Source organism: Lepidochelys kempii, chromosome 1, assembly GCF_965140265.1.
Source record: "Lepidochelys kempii isolate rLepKem1 chromosome 1, rLepKem1.hap2, whole genome shotgun sequence".
NCBI classification, from domain to species: domain Eukaryota; kingdom Metazoa; phylum Chordata; order Testudines; family Cheloniidae; genus Lepidochelys; species Lepidochelys kempii.
In genome coordinates this window covers 49491264-49514871 of record NC_133256.1, presented here as the reverse complement: position 1 = coordinate 49514871, position 23608 = coordinate 49491264, and the positions used below count along the sequence as shown (strand labels likewise).

General features: G+C 42.4%; 1 protein-coding gene across 6 annotated transcripts in view; it reads right to left on the bottom strand.

Annotated features, from left to right (window-relative positions):
- The window catches only part of NBEA (neurobeachin), an 848387-nt gene that overhangs the window by 555789 nt on the left and 268990 nt on the right, over window positions 1-23608 (bottom strand). For all 6 annotated transcript variants that reach the window (XM_073341812.1, XM_073341823.1, XM_073341834.1 and 3 more), the window contains exons 12-13: window positions 15028-15180; window positions 14386-14554 (exon numbers count right to left, since the gene is read on the bottom strand). In XM_073341812.1, coding sequence (XP_073197913.1) covers window positions 14386-14554; window positions 15028-15180 — 322 coding nt within the window. The remainder of the gene's footprint in view (window positions 1-14385; window positions 14555-15027; window positions 15181-23608) is intronic.

The window sequence follows — 23608 nt, the reverse complement described above, 5'->3', positions numbered from 1 at the left end:
TGGGGGTTCTGAGGGGTCAGTCAGGCGGTGGGAAGTGACTATTAATAATGGAAATGCTCGAGGCCAAAGTAAATTTGATATAACACAGTTTCATCTATAACACGATAAGATTCTTTGGCTCCTGAGGACCGCGTTATATTGGGGTAGAGGTGTATTATGTTTAGCTAGTTATGTTACAAAGTGTACAAGGCTAATCAAAGAAATTCCAGGGGGGTGTTTGTCTCCCACCGAAAAGCAAATGTTAGGAAGACAACCCCTCCTTAGCCAGAAAACCTTTTAACTTTCTATGCCAATTTCTTTTATTCTACGTTCTGAAAAATGGATGTAAGCTTGTTTACTGTGACTGATGTTTTATATAAAAATATTTGATAAGACTTTTAACTGTAAAGACTGCAACTGGTAAACACAAGAAGGACTTCAAAGAGAAGCAACACTGAAGTCCTTATCAAAGCATAAAACACAGGGGTAAAGTAGGCCTACACCAACCCACTCTTCCCCTTTTTCTCTTTTCAAATAAAACCCTCTGTTTGTGTCCTTAAAACTCCAGGAAAAAGATGTGTAGTTTGAAATGTTTTAATCCTCTAGGTTATTTCTTAAATGTTGAAATGGCAAGCACATTTGTGAAATACATACTTACCAATATGTTAGATAAATACAGAGCTCCTAGTATCATTGCTCGGTACATGGTAAAATGCTTTATCTATTAACATGGAATCAAATAATCTTGATAAACTAATTACAAATGTAAGAAGACATTTAAGTATAGAATATTTGTATTATTGGGAAATTAATTACTGGTAGCACTCAAGCAACTCACTACCCAACTCAGGAAAACAAGAAAATAATTGCTTCAAAATTATTAAAGAATCAGCATCTGCATTGAGAACTATTTAAGCTGAAGACTTTCTCAGTGTTTATATAAAACCTTTACATAAAAGAACAAATGTAATTGGAAGACGAAAGGCAACAAAAATATGCATATTCATCAAACAGACTGCGTATGCAGAAACTGAACATGTCACCTAAGCCAACTACCTAAGGCATGAGGCAATGAAAAAGTGACAGCAACCAACTTGATTCTAAATAAGTCTGAAAGAGATGTGTTCTTCTATAATGTCATGAAAATAGGAAGAAAAGCATAAAAACTCACATCCCTCACACCCACCCACAGGCCCGCTGCTACCCTGCTTAAACAGCAAGCACTCATCCTGCCCACCTCTACAGCAAAAATAGAGAAGGATTCACAAAGAAATCAACCCAAGGAAACCTCCCCAATATTTCAACATTGATTGTAAGAGAAAGTTAAATATGACCATGCCAAAGGATTAGATTTAAAATTCTTAAAAAGGTTTTACTGGGATATGAAAATACTATTGCAACTTAAAATACTGACAGTTTCTCCAGGTAATCACCAAAGGCTAGATTCCCAAAGAAACTTAAGCACAAGGACACCTATCGTTTAGGTGCCTAGAAAATCACTGGATTTCACAAAGCCTGAATTTGGTACCTAGTTTCCCTATTCATGGAATGGGGGGAGATAGGGCCCTAACCTAAAGCGGCCAATGGAAGATGTCAAGCTGGCATGTGTCCTAAACCCCACCTCTCTTTTGGAGGTAAGTGCCTAAGCCCAGACTGCAGGGATGCATCTCCCTTCATTTGGGATTCCTAACTGCAGACCCTATCTTCATGAGATACCCATGCAATTTTAGCAAGAAGCCGGGGATCTACCCCCTAAAACTTTTAATCCAGTGGTAAAGGTATTCACCTCACCTGTAGGAAACACTCAGTTCAAGTCCGCCCTCCATATGAGAGGAAGAATGGATTTGAACTGGGATGTGATACTTCTCAGGTGAGTGCCCTTGACACTGGGCTATGGCTCAGTCTGATGTGGGGCTCCTTCAATCTCTCCTGGTACATGAATCACTCTGGTTTCACAGATGCCTGGTGTGGGGTTGCAATGTGCACGTTCACAAGCAGAAACAGAGATTCTTAGGGAACTTCTACTGCAAAAATGTAGGTAATGAGCAAATTTAGGTGCCTACAGCATTCAGGGGCAGATGAGCTGGGGCTTTGTGAATCCCCATGGGGCCTGATTCTCGAATTTAGGTACCTAAAATGGGAGCTAGGCACATTAGTCCTTTTGTGAATCTATCCCCACATGGTTAGACCATATGTTGCTGGACAGGAGACAGGGCTTAACAGCGATAAGCAGAGAAATAGTGGGATTTAATGGATTTAAGATTCTCAGTATTTGTAATTGGCCTGTTTTAAGGCAGATCCTTACATGGCTTCCTCTAAGTAACTGATTTAAGTTCAGTTAAGATAGGTTACTTTGTACAATTATAAACTGGCTGGTTATTAACAACAACTAAACAGGTTTCACCTGACCAGAAGTAAAATTATTTTGCCCATTGTCTTTAGTTATCCAAGGATAGACTGACTGGCTTCACAATAATTTTGAGAAATAAGACCTTGTTCTTAATTTTCCAAGAGAAAAGTGACCCCCAAAAGGTGGGGTTCACACTCAGAAGGATAGTCTCTCCTTAAAACTCTCCCCAGAGAGGCATACAGAAGTGATTGTAACAGAAGTAACTAGTCCCAAAGCTGAGCCATTCTTTTTAGGTGACAAATCTGAGGAACCGTCCCAGATTGAGGTGTCATTAGAGGAGGCTTTGGAACAAACTGATAAATTAAACAGTAATAAGTCACTAGGACCAGGTGTTACTCACCAAGAGTTTTGAAGGAACTTAAATGTGAAGTTGTAGAACTAGTAACTGTAGTATGTAACCTATCATTTAAATCAGCTTCTGTACCAGATGACTGCAGGAAAGCTAATGTGATGCCAATTTTAAAAAAAAGGCTCCAGAGGCAATCCTGGAAATTACAGCCCAGTAAGCCTAACTTCAGTACTGGGAAAACTGGTTGAAACTATAGTAAAGAACAGAATTATCAGACACCGAGATTAACACAATTTGTTGGGGAGGAGTCTACATGGCTTTTGTAAAAGGAAATCATGCCTCACCAATCTACTAGACTTCTATGAGAGGGTCAACAACCATGTGGACAAGGGGGATCCAGTGGATATAGTGTACATAGATTTTCAGCAAGCCTTTGACAAAGTCCCTCACCAAGGCACTTAAGCAAAGTAAGCTGTCATGGGAAAAGAGGGAAGGTTCTCTCATGGATCAGTGACTGGTTAAAAGTTAGGAAAGAAAGGGTAGGAATAAATGGTCAGTTTTCAGAATGGAGAGAGGTAAATAATGGTGTCCCCCAGAGGTCTACATTGGGACCAGCACTGTTTAACATATTCATAAATTGTCTGGAAAAAGGGGTAAGGTGAGATTGTAAAATTTGCAGAAAATACAAAACTACTCAAGATAGTTAAGTCCAAAGCAGACTGCAAAGAGTTACAAACTCCTTGGGATGAAATTCAATCTTGATAAATGCAAAGTAATGCACATGGGAAAATATTATCCCAGCTACATATATAAAATGATGGGGTCTAAATTAGCTGTTACCACCCAAGAAAGAGATTGTTGGGTCATTGTGGATAGTTCTCTGAAAACATCCGCTCAATATGCACCAGCAGTCAAAAAGCTAACAGAATGTTAGGAACCATTAGGAAAGGGATAGATAAAATGATAGCAAATATCACAATACCTCTATATAAAGCCATAGTACACCCACATCTTGATTAATGTGTGCAGATACGGATGCCACATCTCAAGTATATTGGAATTGGTACAGATACAGAGAAGGGTAACTAAAATGATTAGGGGTATGTAATGGCTTCCATATGAGGAGGGATTAAAGAGACGGACTTTTCAGCTTGAAAAAGAAGAATAAGGGGGGATATGATAGAGGTCTATACAATCTTGACTGGTGTAGACAAAGTGAATAAGGAGATGTCACTTATTCCTTCACAGAACACAAGAATGAGGGATCACCCAATGAAATTCATAGGCAGCAGGTATAAAACAAACAACAGGAAGTACTTCCTCACACAACACATAGTCAACCTGTGAAACTCATTGCAAGGGGATGTTGTGAAGGCCAAGACTATAACAGGGTTCAAAAAAAGCACTAGATAACTTAATGGAGGATAGGTCCATCAATGGCTAGTAGCCAGGATGGGTAGGGATGTACCACCAAATCAATGTATTGCTGTTGTCGCCATTACTTATTAAGAGTGACCCATAGAGGAAAATAAGTTTTTAAGCTTTTCTTCGCAGGTTTATGACATTAAAAATTCAGGTATCACTTAGCGCTTTTCAGGAAAAACGGAGTATGGATAACTGGAGCACTAATAGGCTTACATCACCATTACCATTTTTTCTTTCCAGGTCATGTTAAGATTTTTAATTTAAACTGCAACGTTCAGGAATTCACTGTTAATAAGTCCTTACCTTGATTTTGTTTTAAATATTCATATAAACACATTTTGAAATGGTGCAACTTCAAATAAAAATGTAAATAGTAGCAACATACCACCAAGGTTTCCTGGGCAACTTGAGGAATACTCAATTTGTAATACCATCATTAAAGTGCACCATCCATCATAAAGAAATAGAAAGGAATTAACTATCTTCTTTTCTACAATTTCCACAGAAAAATAATTTAAGAGGGAAGGAATACAACTGTTAGGAACCTTACTCTCAATTGCCTACTGCTAAATATCTTTATATACTATGGCTATAAATATGCAACCTTGTGAAAATCTCCTGTCTTGACATTTTATCACACGAGATTCATCAGAACAGAGTATGATTATAGCAGAATGGCAGCTCTGCTGTAGTTTAAGGTTAAGACCAGATTTCTGTTTAAAGTTTGACTATTCTAAGTGCTCTAAGATCTGTAATGTTACTTGAATTGCCTTGACACATTTGGTGTGCTTCATGGGAGTACAAGGTACGGTCAGTGATGGGTTCCTGAGGTGTAGTTCTCCCACCCCAGCTTTTCTTAACCTATTTTGGCAATGCTTTTTTGCACCCAGGGAGAGATCAAACCAGGATTCAGATAATTGCACCGAAGTCTCCAAAGTTCAGAAGTTACCTCAACACAGTGCATAGCACCAGCTCTAGGCTGTATTGGGCCACCCATATCAAGAACCTTTTCCATTTGGCGGAGTTTTCCTCGTGGGAAGCTTCTTGCTCTGTGCTAAGATTTCCTCAGTGTGTGAGTGGCCATCCCTTTCCATGGCACTCAGACAGTCAGCATCCTGGCCATCAGTTTCAGCAACTTTGGGTCTGGATGGAATGCTTTATCTTGATTTTGTGACACGAGGTCTGGGTGGCCAGGGAGCCAGACCAGGGGTCATGTGGACAACAGGCTGCTTCGCTAGCAGGGAGCTGTGAAAATAAATTTGTCATGGTCTCATCTGACCTTGGCAATGATCCTGGGGATTAGCAGAATCCAGGGGGAGGCGTAAAGGCGGCCCTGATTCCCCTACAAAAGGAAAATGTCTAGCACGGATCCTGTGGCTCCCGTCTCCTCTGGGATAGAAGCTTGGGCACTCAGCACAGTGCTTGCTGGCAAACAGGTCTATCATTTCTATTGATGGAATAGTGACTTGGTGATGGATTTCAGCAGTAACCACGCTGGTTCATGACAGATTGTCTGCTTAGAAAATCTATCAAGATGTTCTTGGCTCCCAGAAGGTGGAGAGCTATCTGGATTATGCCATGCAGTTAGCAACAGCTCCATAGTTTGATTGCCTCCTTGCAGAGGGAGAAAAAGATGGTATTCCCTTGCTTATATGGCATATTGCTGAGGTACTGTTTGTCTGCATCTACTCTACAGAATGTTATAAGATCAGAAAAAATGCCTTGTATGTGAGCCTGAAGACACTGAGCTCCAAGACATATGTGCGGTTTCATGTCCTCTGGGATTCATGTTCCTGTATCTGCAGGGTGGTCCATATGGGGTCCCAAGACTCATCTGTGACTTATGCACTGGATGGCAATGGGGTCATAAATGACACTCCTTTTGAGCATTGTCTGGATGCAGCCACCAGGTCAGTACTGTGAGGGCAAAACACCAAATTAAAATTGTGCTCAATTGATGCTCTGTGGGGGAATATACTTACCTGACCCAGAGTTGTAGGGAGCTTGGGCAAACTCTGGCAAGCAGCATCACATATGTACATTGGACATATGCCCGAACAACATGAGGCAAGTATGTACTGTTGTCTCTGGATACACCATAGTGTACAGTTATGACTAAAGTGCAAGCTATCTGTCAGTGGTAAGACACCCTTGCTGTTGTGGAATCTATCCTGGCCCCTAGGAACTGTGATAGGGTAAGTGACTATTTTTTTGTTTTTCATATAAACATATCATAAGGACATGAGAATGACCATATTGGGTCAGACCAATGACCCATCTAGACCAGTATCCTATCTTTTGACAATGGCCAATGCCAGATCCTTCACAGGGAATAAACAAGACAGACAATTATCGAGTGATCAATACCCAGTCATTTGGCTTGGGGACTCCCAGAGCATGAGGAAACATTCTTGATCATTTTGACTAACAGCTATTCGTGGACCTATTCTCCATGAACTTACTTTATCCTGTTTTGAACCTAGTTATACTTTTGGCCTTCACAACATCACCTGGCAATGAGTTCTACAGGCTGATTGTGCATTGTGTAAAGAAGTAATTCCTTTTCTTTGTTTTAACCCTGCTGCCTATTAATTTCATGTGGTGACCCACAGTCCTTGTGTTATATGAAGGAGAAAACAACACTTCCTTATTCACTTTCTCCACAGCATTCATGATTTTATAGACCTTGTGCTTTTTCAGGGACTTCCTTGAGCAAATGCTGTAGTTTCAAGAAGCCCTTGAGGAATTCCACTATGATTTCAACAATTTCCATCCCACCATCAACCTCAGCCTGGACCAGTCCGCACAAGAGATCCACTTCCTGGACACTACGGTGCTAATAAGCAATGGTCACATAAACACCACCCTATACCGGAAACCTACTGACCGCTATGCCTACCTAAATGCCTCCAGCTTTCATCCAGACCACACCACACGATTCATTGTCTATAGCCAAGCTCTACGATACAACCGCATTTGCTCCAACCCCTCAGACAGAGACAAACACCTAGAAGATCTCTATCAAGCATTCTTACAACTACAATACCCACCTGCTGAAGTGAAGAGAGATTGACAGAGCCAGAAGTTACCTACTACAGCACAGGCCCAACAAAGAAAATAACAGAACGCCACTAGCTATCACCTTCAGCCCCCAAATAAAACCTCTCCAATGCATCATCAACGATCTACAACCTATCCTGAAGGATGACCCATCACTCTCACAGATCTTGGGAGACAGGCCAATCCTTGCTTACAGACAGCCCCCCAACCTGAAGCAGATACTCACCAGCAACCACACACCACACAACAGAACCACTAACCCAGGAAACTATCCTTGCAACAAAGCCCGTTGCCAGCTGTGTCCACATATCTATTCAGGAGACACCATCACAGGGCCTAATCAGCCACACTATCAGAGGCTCGTTCACCTGCACATCTATCAATGTGATATATGCCACCATGTGCCAGCAATGCCTCTCTGCCATGTACATTGGCCAAACTGGACAGTCTCTACGTAAAGGAATAAATGGACACAAATCAGAAGTCAAGGATTAGAACATTCAAAAACCAGTCGGAGAACACTTCAATCTCTTTGGTCACTAGATTACAGACCTAGAAGTGGCAATACTTCAACAAAAAAAAACTTCAAAAACAGACTCCAACGAGAGACTGCTGAATTGGAATTTGCAAACTGGATACGATTAACTTAGGCTTGAATAAAGACGGAGTGGATGGGTCATTACACAAAGTAAAACTATTTCCCCATGTTAATTCCCCCCGCCCCCGTTCCTCAGACTTTCTTGTCAACTGCTGGAAATAGCCCACCTTGATTATCACTATAAAAGTTTTTTTCTCCCCAGCTCTCCTGCTGGTAATAGCTCACCTTACCTGATCACTCTCGTTACAGTGTGTATGGTAACACCCACTGTTTCATGTTCTCTGTGTATATAAATCTCCCCACTGTATTTTCCACTGAACGCATCCAATGAAGTGAGCTGTAGCTCACGAAAGCTTTTGCTCAAATAAATTTGTTAGTCTCTGAGTGCCACAAGTCCTCTTTTTCTTTTTGCGGATACAGATTAACACGGCTGCTACTCTGAAACATACCACAGAGTAGTAGTTCTGCAATTTCATATCTGAGTTCCTTCAGAAATCTTCGGTCAATACCATGTGGTCCTGGTGACTTATTACTGTTTAATTTATTTAATTTATTTCCAATACCTCCTGTATGGACTCCTCAAGTTTGGATAGTTCCTCAGGTTTGTCACCCAAAAAGAATGGCTCGGTGTGGGAATATCCCATCTTGGAGACTGATGCAAAGAATTCATTTAGCTTCTCTGCAATGGTCTTGTCTTCCTTGTACCCACAATTTCCCAGTGGCCCCACTGATTGTTTGACAGGCTTCCTGCTTCTGATGTACTTACCAGGAGGCTAGGCTGGGTGAACAGAGAAAGGGCGCAACTAAGACTTGGAGTTTCCTGATGTGATCTCCCTTGATCAGCCAGTCATCTAGATATGGACACCCTCTTTTTTTAGGTGCATCACCACTACAGTGAGGCATCCCGTAAAGAATCTCAGTGCCATGGAGAGTTCAAAAGGTGCTCGTAATAGTGATGATTTAATTATTGTAGGACCCTCAGGTACTTTCTGTGGAGTCAAATACATCAAGACCTACAAACCAATCCCGAATCTGAAGTGATGGGATAATGGAGGCAAGCATTATTACCATCCTGAATCTGAGGCAGCATATATTTTGTTCAGTATCCTCAAATCTAGGTTAGGATTAGCATGCCCTTTTCTCTTTGGAATAAGGAAAAATACTGAAAATAGAAGCCTCTTCCACAGCTACTACACAAAGCAACAAGGTCATTTCTTTTTACAACAGGCTCTCATGAGAATGGTCTCTAAAGAGGTATAGGGAATGGGAAAGGAATTGGATATCGTAGCCATGGTTGAAGATATCCAGCATCCCTTTATCAGCTATAATCTCTGACCATGCCCAGTGGAAGGGGACAAGGCTGTGGGAAGGTGCTGGTATAGCCCTCTACCATCTAGTCAAACCTGTTGCCTCTGGGATGGGGCTAGGTGCATGATGGGGGAGAAGGATGGGTTACTCTTCAAGTAAAGGGATCACTTTCTGGGCAGGTATTCCAATTAGCAATTGTGGGAATAAGATGTTGTTCGAGGAGGCTGGTACCAGAAGGGTTTATGCTAAAGTGCTGAAGTTTAAATATCCAGAGATCTCAGCCTTACACTTCAACCCTTGAGAGAATGGAGTGCTTCTTCTATTAAGGAGCTGAATCGATCCATGCCTTTGAAGGACAGATTTTATGTTGTTTCCTGGATTTATTTCAGACCATTGCAGGAAGGATATGACCCTGGATCAAACAACCATATTGGAATCATCCACTGCTACTTGTAGCACTGTTTTGGCTACCATGTGCCCCTCCTTAAAAGCGTCTCTTGGTTCCTCCATGTACTGCTGATGGAACGTAGAAAGGACGGGGGTCACTATTTCCCACATTAAAACTTTTACTTCATGAACAGGTCCTTGTACTTTATAATATGGAATTGAAAGGAGGCTAACAAGTAAGTCTTTGAATGAACAGGTCCATTTTCTTGGGGTCCTCATACTTTGCTGTTCCCTCGGTGGATTTGGTCTTTTCTTGGACAGCAGAAAAGTCAAGTGATCCCAGCATTGGATGTGCATAGAAATGTCAAACCCTTTGATGGAACTTGGTATCTCTTTTCCACTCAGTTTGAAGTTGATGGAAGTAATGGCAGGGTGTGCCACAGACCCCTCATTAATTGGAAAGGCAATGCTTGTGGACATAGAGGAGCTGAAGTTATTGAATGGCTTGTGTGTGTTCTCCTGGATTACCATCTAAATTTCCAAGGTTTCAGCTATCCCCCAGAGCAGTTCTTGGGAGGTCCAAAAATCATCAACAGCTGGCATTAGGGCCACAGTGACCACCTCGTCTGGGGAAGAATGTCATGACTGCAGCTTGGGAATTCAGACCTACAGATAGGAGCAGTGGTGGTCAGAGGTCAGGAACAGTGCTGCAGGACACAGCTGGAGGTCAGGAACTAAGAGCTGGAACTAGGAGTCAGAGCCACGGGTCAGAATCAGGAGCTTAAGAGCAAACTGAGAGGCAGGTTCATCACTACAGCTGGCAGAGAGTCCACCTTGTTGCACTGACACTTCCTAGTACTCTTCTCAGGCTTAAATAGGGTGCCTGAATCAATCAGCAGACACAAGGGAGGCTGTCAGTTCAGCCTTCGGAAGCAGTATTTATGGGATTTAATTACACAGGGTCTATGTGGTAGTACATGCGGCCTCTACTATGGCTGCCAGCTAGTGAATAGAGGTGTCAGCCATCCCACACCTTGCAGACCTGGGTTCCAGTCCCATCCCTGCAGAACCTCAAAAAGAGGAGGATTCCTTAGGTTGGGAAGGCACTTGGAGGGTCTCCCAAGCCACCTCTGCTCCCTCAAAGGGAGAATTCTCTAATTCCAGAGAAGGTGCCCTGCTTATCAATGCAGGCACTGAACAGGAATTCCTACTTTTTTTTCCAAGACATGCAGTGGGGCTCCACTCTGGGACCTTCAGGAAGGTTGATCCCAATAAAGCCAGTACAGCCATGGTACTATATAATCTTGGTATTGGCCAGATTTTGGATGGCCCATTTAGTGCATGTCATGCATCAGAGCCTGGCACAGGTTGCTTCCAGAATACCCTTTAGATACAATTTCTGTCTCCGGAGGGAAAGGAGGAGTAACCTGGAGTCTGCACAAAGTTCATGTCCAAAACAGCCCAGCTGCAGAGCCTGCCTCAACAGCTCAGATACGCGCACCCCCTCCTTCCCAGAGCCCAGCTGTGGGGGGCACCCCTAGCCCAGATACCTGCGCCTCCTCCCCCCAGCCACAGGTCTATCCCTAGTCCAGACACCACCCTGGTACCCCTCAGAGCCCAGGGATCCACAGGGAGAAACGGCCTGATGCTTGTTTCCACGGTTGTGTAGAGTTTCCTGCACGCTGTCATCTCCTTCCCTCAGAGCGTGCGGGGAATTGCAGCTGCCAGGAACCCTCTAGCTCCTCCTCCCCCTCCCCCAGCAGTGTCTTCTGTGTGTGAGCTGGGCTCTGCCAGATCCAGCAGCCCCTGGTGGCAGCAATCAGCACTGCAGCCCATTTCTGTGGGGAAAAGGAAATTCTGCGTACACAACATTAATTTCTGCCAAACTCTGCATTGCGCAGTAACACAGAATTCCCCCAGGAGTAAGAGGGTGTCTTGGGGTCTGTGCCAAAATGGTCAGTGCTGCAGTCATCAGTGCTGAGGTTGTCAGGTACTGGTGTTCTGTATAAATAGACTAAGTGAAAAAAGTATGCCTATGTTATTCATGAAAAAGTTAATGTAACTATACAAACTTAATGTACTGTACTTAGCTGTTAATCACAAAGGGGTAATACTGAATGCTGAGCTTTTAACACAGGAAGAATATGGAATATTTTTTAAAGAAGGTGAGCTACGTTCTCTCATTTTAAATTTTTAAATAACTGTATAATAGCCAGTGAGTACATATTTGCTTTACACGATACACTAAAATACACTTTGATTAAAATTTGGTGAGTCAGAGAAGTATGAGAGAAACAAATAGAATTCTACAATTCAAGAACTGTTGTTATAGGAATTATCTTCTGCCTTTACTGTAAGTATTCCTCTGAGACATAAATCCAACACTACAGACCAAAAGGAATGATTTTTAAAAAAAATAATTAAAATAATTATTAAAGCATTTGTTAACTTTAACACAATGCCTTGAAAGGACTGGATGAATGGAATAGCCAATATGGACTGAAGCAATTCAAATACAAAAAACTTATGAGATCCATATAAGTATTTCTATATTTTTTTCAAATTGTGATCAGTTAAGCAGTTTTTAAAACTGTAAATAAAATCGAAAATTTAGAAATTCTTGCATTCCTTTTCAGTGTTTCATAAGCTATTTGAAGCATGACACTATCTTTTTTTAATTTAAACTGAAAATTAGGTATACTTACACTTCTAAGGTTTCTTATAAAACTTTCAACATATTCATTAGCAGACAGGCTTTAAAGGCTTCAACTAATTTGCATCCAATTATCTCTCATTACTTGCTTTGGAAAGGCTGAGGTTTATTAGCTCCTTGATGCCAATGGAAATATAATGCCTGATAGCACATACTGTAGCACTCAACAGTACTTCAGTGTTTGTAAAGTATCCTGTAGCTTTGAACTCTACATTGCTAAGAAATCTACAGACTGAAAGCAACTGCGTATTATCTGAGCTTGACTGGCATATTCTGAAAACCCCCTGACAGCATCTGCAATTTGAAGCAGATTGAAAAAAAGTTAGGTACATTATGAAGAATAGGTCAACAACAAGTTGTCAGGTGAGTATGAGGTGGATTTTCTGAAGGGGAAAAAAACCCTTGATATCAAATTTAAAGCCCTGAATTAATTTGACACATTTTCAGACCGTAGTTTAGGCCTTATAGACACTATGATTTTTTGAATCTAGCACCCCCAATGAATGGTGTTCCACTAAAAGCAACATTGGAATCTGTAGTGTAGACAAAGATCAGTTTGAGGTTTGATTGGTTGGTTGGTTTTACCACACAGTCATCTCACCAGGCTCAGAACAGAGTAAGATGATCTATGGCAATAATTCCTGAACCTAGCATACTCTGCAGCCTCTGCCCCTCTGGTACTACCAAGGTTCTACATCCTAAGAAACCTGACTGAGACACGCAAGAGGCACCTCTATGGGTGCATCAAAGTTTCCAAACTGTAAAGTTACTGAAGTTACCACTTGCTCTTATGCTGGAAGCAAGACAACAGTGGGAATCCACTGAGGTGGGTATCTATAGAAAAGCTATTTCTGTACTTAATCACCAGTTACCAGAGGTAGTTTTCATAATTTAATATAATATAGACTGCTCATTCACTTTAATGGAAAATGTAAGCACACAAAAGTCATTTGCGGTTTTTTATAATTTTATCATAGAAAGAAAGTTAAGCATCATGTAGCGGAATGAGCATAAGGCTGGGAACAAGGAAATCCTGAGGTGTAATCCCAGCTCTGGTAGTGACTCCTTTTGATATCCTCTGCCTCCTCACTTCTCAAGTGGGGATATCTCTCTCTGAGATGCTCTATCACTGCATTTGTATGATTATTCATAAACATAAGAAATAGAAAAAACTTATTAAGCCAACAGCTCCCTGACAATTTATGGTTATTCCAAACTATTCACATTCTTCCTTAATTTGTGTATTCTCAAACTGTGATACTATTATAGCACAGAAAATAAATAATAAATTTCCCTTAAGTTTTCAGTTTGTCAGCAGGATAGGAAAGATGAGAGAATATTAGTAAGCTTCCAGTGGCTCTCAGAGACTTTGAGCCAAAAATTTGCTTTACACGAGAGTAGTCCATTAAATGCAACAGGAGTACTGCAGTATGTAAAACCAGGATCTGATGTTCTGTTTATGCACATATACTATAGATGTAGTTTAGCCTCTTATATATTATTGTGGTTTCTGCATTTAATTACTTACTGAGCTAAATACCTGAATGTAACTAAATGCTGTTAAATTAATCTCTTTATTTTGATAAGAGTAGAGGGAAAATATTACTGAGTTTAAAATACAGTATTAGAGGTCTCAGAGACAAAACTCAGAGCTGTCCGCACAGTTTTAAGGGTCACCTATGACAGTAGTCCATCACTACGCAAAAGGCAAATCTTGTGCAGTGAAGTTTTCTTTTGCCTATAAGACAGGCACAATGTAAAATGCTTTTTCTGAGAGTACTGTAAAATTATTACAAACTGCAGCAAATCAGAAGACAGGTATTACAGAAATATAGAACTACAGAATTATAGCATGTGAAGGATGACAGGTTAATAAAAATCAGAAAATCAAAAATTTCTGAATTCTTTTTTAATGTAGCACAGATATCTATGAAGACACCTAAAATTGATTATTTTCAAAAGTACCCAAAAAGAGATGCATAAATAATAATATCCTTCAATAAAACATCCTTTAATATTTCATAAAAGTAAGTATTTATATAGTATTTAAGCTGTAAACCAGTTTCACACATCGGCACCTATTAACAACTTTCATCTAACTCCTTCTCTACCGGCTACACAAGCGTTCACGTTTCCATTGCCGTTACTGTAGTTCATTATGAGAAAGTTGAATAATCAGTTTGTTATAAAATTGAATTGTACTGTATTGTACTTACCTAGCCCTTTAGGAGTAATGCCACTGCTATCAGCAGGATTAACTACCCAGTAGTAGTATTTCAGTGTGTGCATTAGCTGTAGTACTGTTCCTACTCTGCGTATGGTGGTGTAGATAGTAGCAGTGCCAATAAATTCAGCAGACAAATAGGTATACAGTGAAAGCTGCACCTGAAGAATAAAATTAGAGCCCACAAATATAAAGTTAAATTTTATTTTCACATTAAATAGAGACGTTAACAGTAAGTGAATAAAAAATTATTATCTAATGAGTGTTTCCCTCCCCCACATGGCTCACATTTTGGCTACTTAAAAGTATGATTTTTCTGATTTTAAAGCTGTATTGCACTTTGTTTTCATTCCTACCGTCTTAAAGTATAATGCATGAAAAAACCTGCAGGTTGATTACTATTGGGGATGAATAATCATATTTCTTAACACAGAAAAGATGAACAATTAAAAACTCAGTATACATGTTAGATATAAAACTGCAAATTACAGGATTTTTTGCCTCTGGTTTACAATTACAAATATTTAATACTGCATTAAAAAAAGTAAACTGCATTAATTACCATAGGTAAACGAAAACGTGTATGTCACTTTACAGTACAAGAAGCAACAACACATTTACACTGTATACATACCTTTGCAGGGGTATGTATCCAAATAGCAGGATTAAAAAGGATGTGATCACACAATTGCTTCAGTAAAGGTGCTCCATGTGACAATCCATCCAGATATTTTGCAAAAGACAGAAATTGCTCCAGAACTGCCCTGGTTATATGAACTCTAGATGACTGAACAAAGAAAAAAATCGGAAAACATGTAAACTCGGTCTTAATACACTTTCTTCTTTTAGAGTACGGCTGGAAGATTGAATAAGATTTTAACTGAGGCAGTATTTACTAAACATGAGTAAAAATGCTACATTCTTATTCTTAAAGACAAGAATAAAATCAGACAAATACATATACATTCTCATAACTCATATTATTGGTCTCTCTCACAGAGAAGAAAACTACTTTTTGGTCCATACAGTCTCCAAGTTCAAAAGATGAATACTGTGTTCACGAATAATTCATCTCAGTAATGGTCAATATTTAAATGCTCCTTTTTGCTTACTGATAAGGTGTTTGAATCTTATTAACTTCAATATTTGCTTTGAAACTATGCTCAAATATCTGCAGCTAAGATTATTTTTTTTCCTGTTTTCTCCATTTTATTTTCCTCCATATCATAGTCAGTCTTCCACTCTTTGCAGTGTTGTGCCTTGTTAATTCCTTTGAAGTCTTCAGCATTTCTTCAGTGCTGTGAACTATTTAAATATTTTATGGTGGAACATTTTTTTTTCAAGTCAGTGGGTGTCTCAATACACAAATAAAAAACTGAGAAAGCAGGTTTTTGTTTTTAAACCTATAGACTAGTTTGAGTTTTGACTTTTTTCTTACTATCTTTTTATTTAAAGAAGCCTTCAGTTTCATAGCATACAGTGTAAAATCATGGATGAAGTGCAATTTTCTCACTTGAAGTGTTATGACATGTAGATCCATTTTACATGTTTTTGTTTGTTTTAGTAAACAAGAGAAACCAATAGTGTTGAGCAGCAACACAATGCCATCGTAAGGGTATCAGTTATTTTTAATGCTCTATGTACTATTAAGGAATATACCAGATTTTCTCAGTTAATAAGTAAAATATTTTTTTCAATTGTTAATGCTGCAACTCAGCCTGAGATCTGAGACTTAAGATAGGTTCTTTCTTCTTCATTTGTATTATTGTAGCACCTAGAGGTATGTCTACACAGCATTATGGAGTAAGGCTCCGGAGCTCGCCTCTAAAGACTTGAGAGTGGGGTGGGCTTCAGAGCCTGAGCTGCAATTTCAAAGCTCTAACTATGTTTAAGAGTGCTGGCACAAGCCCACTAGCCCCAGGATATCAACTCAGTATTGGAGGCTTGCTTCAAAATGTTGTGTAAACACACCTTAGGAGGCCTAGTCATGGACCATGACTCCATTGTGCTAGACACTGTATGAACACAAAACAAAAAGATGGCCCCTGCCCAAAATAGCTTACAATCTAAGTATAAGACAGAAGATAACAGACAGAGAGACACAGGGACAGACAAGGGAGTATAAAGGAAACAATCAGACAATATTGATGATAGGCAGTGGCCACAGCACACCAGCAGCCTAACGGTTGTCTATTATTTTGTAGGCATTATGGCAAATTAGAGTTTTTAATGTAGATAATCAGGTAGCTTTGTGCAGGTTTTTGGGGAGCTCCTCGGAAGTATGAGGGGCAGAATGGGAGGAAGCATAAAGGTGTTTGAAAATTTAACAAGTGGGCTATGGGGGCTAGCATCATGCATGGGCCAACTGGAGGCAAGGGTCAACATCTTGATCACAAATCAGGGGGTAGGGAGAGTGGGAATAACGCATCACCACCAGTAAAAACATTTTGCAACTGACACATAGATAAGAGTTCATTTGATGCGCAAGTCAGAAAAGAATCTCTCTCCATTCACCTCTCTATTCTATGCAGTCATATGCATGTAAGTGGAGAGAAATCTACAATAAGAATAGTGAGGCTAGATGAGAAATCAATAATAATAGTTCTTCTCCTATAGCTGCAAGTTTGACAGGAACATTTACCAGGGAAGTAAAAAAGGAGGTTACCTACCTGTAACTGGAAGTTCTTCAAGATGTGTGATCCCTATTTGAATCCTAAATGTGGGTGCACATGTGCGCCATGTGCCGGAAGGTTTCATAGCAGGGTCCATAAACCTGCATGCGTCATGCATCACCTCATGCTTCCATCCAAGGTTATAATAGGCCATATGGGTTGATGCCCCTCCATTGCCCCTCTTACTGCTGAGCATTCCGGTCTGAAGCAGAGGAGAAGGAGGGCAGATATTGGAATCCAAATAGGGACCACACATCTCGAAGAACCTCCAGTTACAGGTAAGTAACCTCCTCTTCTCCTTCAAATGATGGTCCCTATATGGATTCCAAATGTGGGTGAGTGGCGAGCAGTGATCAGTGTGGAGGGTGAGTGCGAGGATGTGGGTGAAAGTGCTGAGTGCAATACAGCTTGCCCTATTGCTGCGTCCACTGCTGCTGCTGCATGGGCGATGGTGTAATGTGAGGTGAAAATGGGCACGGGTGACATGGCTGCTTGAGCCTGGGTAGAGTGCGCCGTGATGACATAAGGTCGCCTCATGTTGCTGAACATGTAGCATTCCTGGACGCACCTAGAGACCCATTTTGAAATGAGTTGCAAGGAGAGGGTATGGTCCTTGCATCATTTGGCAATTGCTAACAAAGAGTTATGACGACGATCGGAAGTCAACGGTTTGTTGAAGACATCAAGGGAGTGGAGGAGTCTGTCCGCAGTTGCGGCGTAGGGTTTGGGGTAGAAAACTGGGAGGTGTGTACACTGATTGAGGTGGAACTCGGGCACCACCTTCGAAAGTAATTTAGGGTGTAGATGCAAGGACACTTTCGTCTTTGTGGAATATGGTATATGGGGGCTCAGCCATCATGGCCACTAGTTCACTAACCTATCTAGCCAAGATAATGGTCACTAAGAAAATTACTTTCATGAAGAAATGTAAAAGGAAGGACATTACCAGGAGTTCAAAGGGTGGTTTTCTGAGAGCGGTGAGAACAAAATTAAGGTCCCACAAGAGTGTGAGTTTTTGTACTGATGGGAAGGTGTGTAGCAGGCCCTTTAGGGTACAGACTGTGGTAAGGCGTGTAAACACAGAAATGCCATCCATTGGGTGAAGGAATGCACTGAATGCCACCAGGTGGATTCATCTGGAGCTGAGGGCTAGACCCAAAATATTGAGTTCAAGAAAAGGCAGTCCAAGACAATAGGTACGGATATTGTCGTGAGTGGGTATTGCTGGTGGTGTGCCCGGAAGGTGAAGCACTTTGATTTCACTTGCTAGCAGGCTATGGTGGATGTTCTTCTGCTTTGGGTAAGGATACAATGCACTGGGATGGGGCAGATCTTGCCAGAGCTTGAGCTCCATTCAAAAAACAAAGCTGTGAGGTGAAGAGGGCTGGGACTGGGATGCCGGAGCTGGCCCTGGTCTTGAAATGAGGAGATCCAGCTGTGTGGGGAGGCAGAGCAGTATGCGGGCAGACAGGTTCAGGAGGTCCATGAACCAGCACTGGCATGGCCAAAATGGGGCTACGAGTATCACCCTTGCTTGATCCTGATGAATCTTGCAGAGGACTTGCAGGAGGAGGGGAAGGAGATGGGTGTCGCCCTGTGAGTCATCTCCCACCACCCCTCTGGAGCAATAGAGTGGAAATTTGTGGTTCTCACAAGTGGCAAAAAAGGTCCCAACATGAGATGCCCCACTCATGGAAGAGGAATTGGAATGTGGTGTTGTGCAATTCCGATCCGTGGCTCATATAGCACATTCTGCTGAACGTGTCCATGAGGGAGTTTGGGTGCCTGGGTGGTATGTGGCTTACAGCATGACCTGGTGTTTGATGCACCAGGTCCATAGGTGAATGGACTCTGAACAAAGACCTGGCACCTCCCTGTTTGCTGACGTAAATCACTGCTGCAGTGTTGTTGGAGAGTAATTGGATGAGCTTTGTTTGGACGAGGGGGAGGAATGCAAGGCAGGCGAGGCGGACAGCCCTCAACTATAGGACATTTATGTGCATCTTGGCCTCTTGAGGCATCCACACTCCCTGTGCCATGTGACAGTCCAGGTGAGCTCCCCAACCTGCAAGAGAGGCATCTGTTATGTCTCGTGGTGTGGGAGGGGTGAAGTGCACACCTATCAGGACTTTGAAGGGTCAGTCCACCAGGTGAAGGATGTCAATACCAGCTGTGAGATCAGGACTTTGTTGTCTAGCTGCTCTGTGTTTGGTTGGTAGATGGAGAGGAGCCAGAGTTGCAGGCAACACATGTGAAGGTAAGTGTGGTGTCACTAAGGGTACACGCTGCCATGTGGCCATAAGAGAGAGTAGCAGAATGTGACCTGGGGCTTGTGGTGAAGATCTGTGATTAGGGTCATGAGGGGGCAAAGTGGTCCATCGGCAGGAAGGCTTGTGCGGCAACAGAGTACAGTCATGCTCCAATGAAAGCAATGGTCTGGGTACATATGAGAACTGATTTCTCCATGTTGATACAAATGACAAGAGACGCAAGGAGAGCATGGAGGGCATGGATGGCGGAGAAGAGGGTCTGGTGGAAGCACTCAACAAGGAGCCAGTCATCCAGGTAAGGGAAGATGGATTAGCCAAAATGGTGCATGCATGCAACTATGACAGAGAACACTTTGGTGAAGATTCATGGAGCCGCTGCTATGCCAAAAGGCAGCACCCCGAACTGGTAGTGGCTGGGCTCAACTTGGAATCAGAAACTTTCGATAGGCTGGGTGAATATCGATGTGGAAATAGGCATCTTTCATGTAGAGATCCATAAACCAGGCTTTGTAGGGGAAGGGGATGGGATAAATCGACTAGCGTGTCACCATACAGAACACGGATTTTTGAACAAAGTTGTTGAGCTCTCTGAGGTGCAGAATGGTGCAGCACGGGACGAGTAGAGAGGGGGTCACAGATTGTGACATAAATATCAAAACTGGTGCTTGGCCAGCTGCTGGGGGTGGGGGTGGATCTGAGAAGGTGACTGTGGTGGAGGCTGGGTAGCATGGTCTCTGGAATCACTGTTGGCGACATGGTGCTTCCTGCTGACAGTGACCATATGAATAGGGGGCCTGCATGCAAGGACAGTACAGTTGCTGTCTACATCTTAGAGCCGGAGTATAAACTCCCAGGGACCAGAGTGTGATGCAGGAGTCCTTGAGCGAGTGCAAGGATTCTTCAGTCTTTTTTGCTGAAGAGCTTTTGGGCAAATGGCAGGTCCTCTGTCGATCTGGACCTCTTTGGGGAAGCCAGAGTATTGCAGCCAGGAGTCCTTCTGCAACACCACTCCAGTAGCAAGTGAGCAGGAGGCCATGGCAGTCGCGTCCATGGCAGCCTGAAGACCCACCTCGGCGACCAGGTGGTTCGCATCAAGGAGCGCCTGGAATTGCTGCTATCAGTCCAGAGGGTGGAAATCTTTAAACTCTGCTAATTTAGTATAGTTCTTGAAATCATATTTTGCCAGGACAGCCTGGTAATTAGCAATCCTGAACTGGAGGCACGCGGAGGAGTAGGTCTTGTGGCCGAGCAGGTCCAACTTTTTAGCTGCTTTGTCTGGCAGTGAGGGAGGTTTATTTTTGAGGGTGCTGTCAGCCTCACTCCACAATGGCATGGACCATGAGGGAGTTTGGGGGAGGGTGGCTGAAGAGAAACTCTACACCCTTGGAAAGGACAAAGTACCATCTCTCAGCCCGTTTAGGGGTGGAGGCACAGGAAGCAGGAGTGTGCCACACCATTTGAGTCAGATGCAAGGTAGCATTGTTGATGGGGAGAGCAGTTCTTGCCAGTCTGTGGAGTTACAGGATATCCAGCAATTGGTGTCGGGTGTCCTGGACCTTCTCCAATGGGAGTGCAAGGTCCATTGCCATACACTGTAAAAGCTCTTGGTACTGGCAGTGGTCATCAGGTGAGGAGAGGGAATTTGGGATGATCGCCTCTTCAGGGGAGGAAGAGGCATCGTGGGAACCAGCGGTACCAGTTCCTCCTCTCCTTCCTCCTCCACATACACCAATGGGGCAAGTGGTAGGAAGCCATGTACGGAGCGGGGCGGGTCTAGTACGAGTGGCAGGGTGGCAATCGAGCCAACAGTAAGAGTCGCCAGGCACCAGAGGGCTGCATACCACTGCTCTGCAGAAGGGTCATAAGCCAAGGGGTGAGTCCTGAGTCTGGATTTTGAGCGGGGGTGGGGGAATGAAGAGAAGAGGGGTCTGGTTCCAAGAAACCTTCAGACTTGAAGGATGGTGCTGAGAATGGTGGAGCCATCAGTACCGTTGGGGGCTCTGGTACAAGCAGTAAGGGTTCATCCCCTGGAGAAGGTAGGACAAAGGAGTCTGGTGGTCTTAAAAGCAGGGGGGAGCCTGGGTAAGCGAGAAGCAGCTCCTTAGCAGACAACAGTGGGGCCATGTGGTTAGGACTGCAAGGGGCCTCGCAAAACAATGCCAAGGGTCCAGCTGACGTAGATGACACCGGCAGTGCAGGGATCAGAGCTGGCATTTTACCAGCGGGTCCTGTTTGTGCTTCTCTTTACACTTCATCCAGAGCAGCTTAGGAGCTGGGGCAGCTGGGTACACACATGACAGTTCGGGGAGGCGATGTAGCATTTGTGGGCATTCCTGGATGGGCACCTGCCCTTATGCCCATGGCCATGCTTCTTAGTCTCATGGTGAGGCTTGTTCACCATCATTTGTTACGTCGGATCTGGCACCCGAGAAGTGAATGGGGGGAGAAGGGTAGGGACTCGCTGTCCTATAAGGCACATTTAGACCTGAACCATGGCAAGGCCTTCTGATTTACAAGTAAGGGAAGAATGAAGCATTTCCAAATGATTATGAAATTAAATGTGTATTTTAATAATTTTATAAATGAACCAGAAAGTGAAAATATACTTACTAAATTCATATTAGACAAAGGTTAAGAAAATGATAGAAATGAGACTAACTGCCTCCACTATTTCCCCATTGAAATGTTCACGAGAGCTTTTACAGTAAGGTTTTCAAAACAAAAAATACCCACACATGGATTTATTAAAGAAGCCAAATATTCCTAAGGGTTTGATTAGATAAGGAAAGAGGGTTGAGGTTAGCTAGATGTAGGTGTGACACAGAGGCCCATTGGTGATTCACTATTCTGTGTTAGCACCTCTGGTCAAGCCTGACATACTCACTACATCTAACACACTGTTGTAATGATACGTACCCAAAAGATGCCATGTAATATATCACTGCAAAACTAATAACTCACTATTCATTAATATCCTTTTATGATGTACATATGTACATTCTTAGCCTCTGTTTGCCAGAAGCTGGGAATGGGCGACAGGGGATGGATCACTTGATCACTGCCTGTTCTGTTCATTCCCTTTGGGGCCCCTGCATTGGCCACTGTTGGAAGACAGGATACTGGGCTAGATGGACCTTTGGTCTGAGCCAGCATGTCCATTCTTATGTGACGTGTGCAAAGAGTTATGGGTATGTGCTAGAATTATGTTCTTAACATTTGTTTGGCAAGCAATGCATAAGCACAGTCTGCCTTAGCAAAGGCATGTGGTGTGTGTTTGTTTGACTGGCCTGGTTGTCAGGCAGAGACAAAGGTGATGTATTTACATAAAAGGTAAACAAAGCCATCAATCTAACAAGGGGAGGAGGTAATGACTCATCTATCACCAGCAGAGGAGGAACCAGCATGAAATCTTTACCAGACCACATGTTCTCTTTCTAGAACAGGCAAAGGAACTTTATCTGAGAATATATTTCAATGGTTTACTGGACTATATAGAGGCAGGGTCTGAACACTGAATGATAAGTAGTTGACTCAACTGATCATATAAAATGTTACTGTATTATAAAAGTCCATCAAGTCAGGTCTTTTCTGAAAGCTAATGATACCCTGGTAATTAATATTATTGTGGCATGTATGTATTAACACTATATGAGAAAATATGGATATTTGAAATTATGGTTTAAACTCTGTGACCAAACACAGGGAGAAACAGGTTCTCCCCCAGTCAGGAGGGAAGGTAGTACTGTGGAATCAAAACAATGGAAGCCCCTTATTTACATACAAATCAGCAGGGGGTTGGGAAGTCCACAGAAAGGGAAGAACAGCATGAGGTCATACTGAGTCTGAGGACAAAAGTGAGTTTGGGAAAATATAAGGAGAAAGAAGCAGCTATCTTGGCATCCAACGCTGAACAGACACAAGGGGCAAGAGCTCTTGCACGCTGAGAAAGATAAGTCCTTCAGCCAAGGAGAATAACCTCTCTGGGAACTGAATATAGGTGAGAAATCTGCTTAGGCTAAGATCTTTCACCTAGGAAGACAAAGGAAACCAGCACCTCATACTTCTGTGGACGGTCCTAACAGAGAAAGTCAGCCATGGCTGGAAAGAAAAAGATTGGTGCAAAATCTGCCTTGAACCAAGGCTGTAGCTTTTTGAGCTACAATGCATAGCCACTAGAAAGCTCATTTTACTTTTATTTGCTTGTAACCATTTTGTCTTTATCCCTTGTACTTGAACTCACTTAAAACCTCTCACTTTTGTTAATGAACTTGTT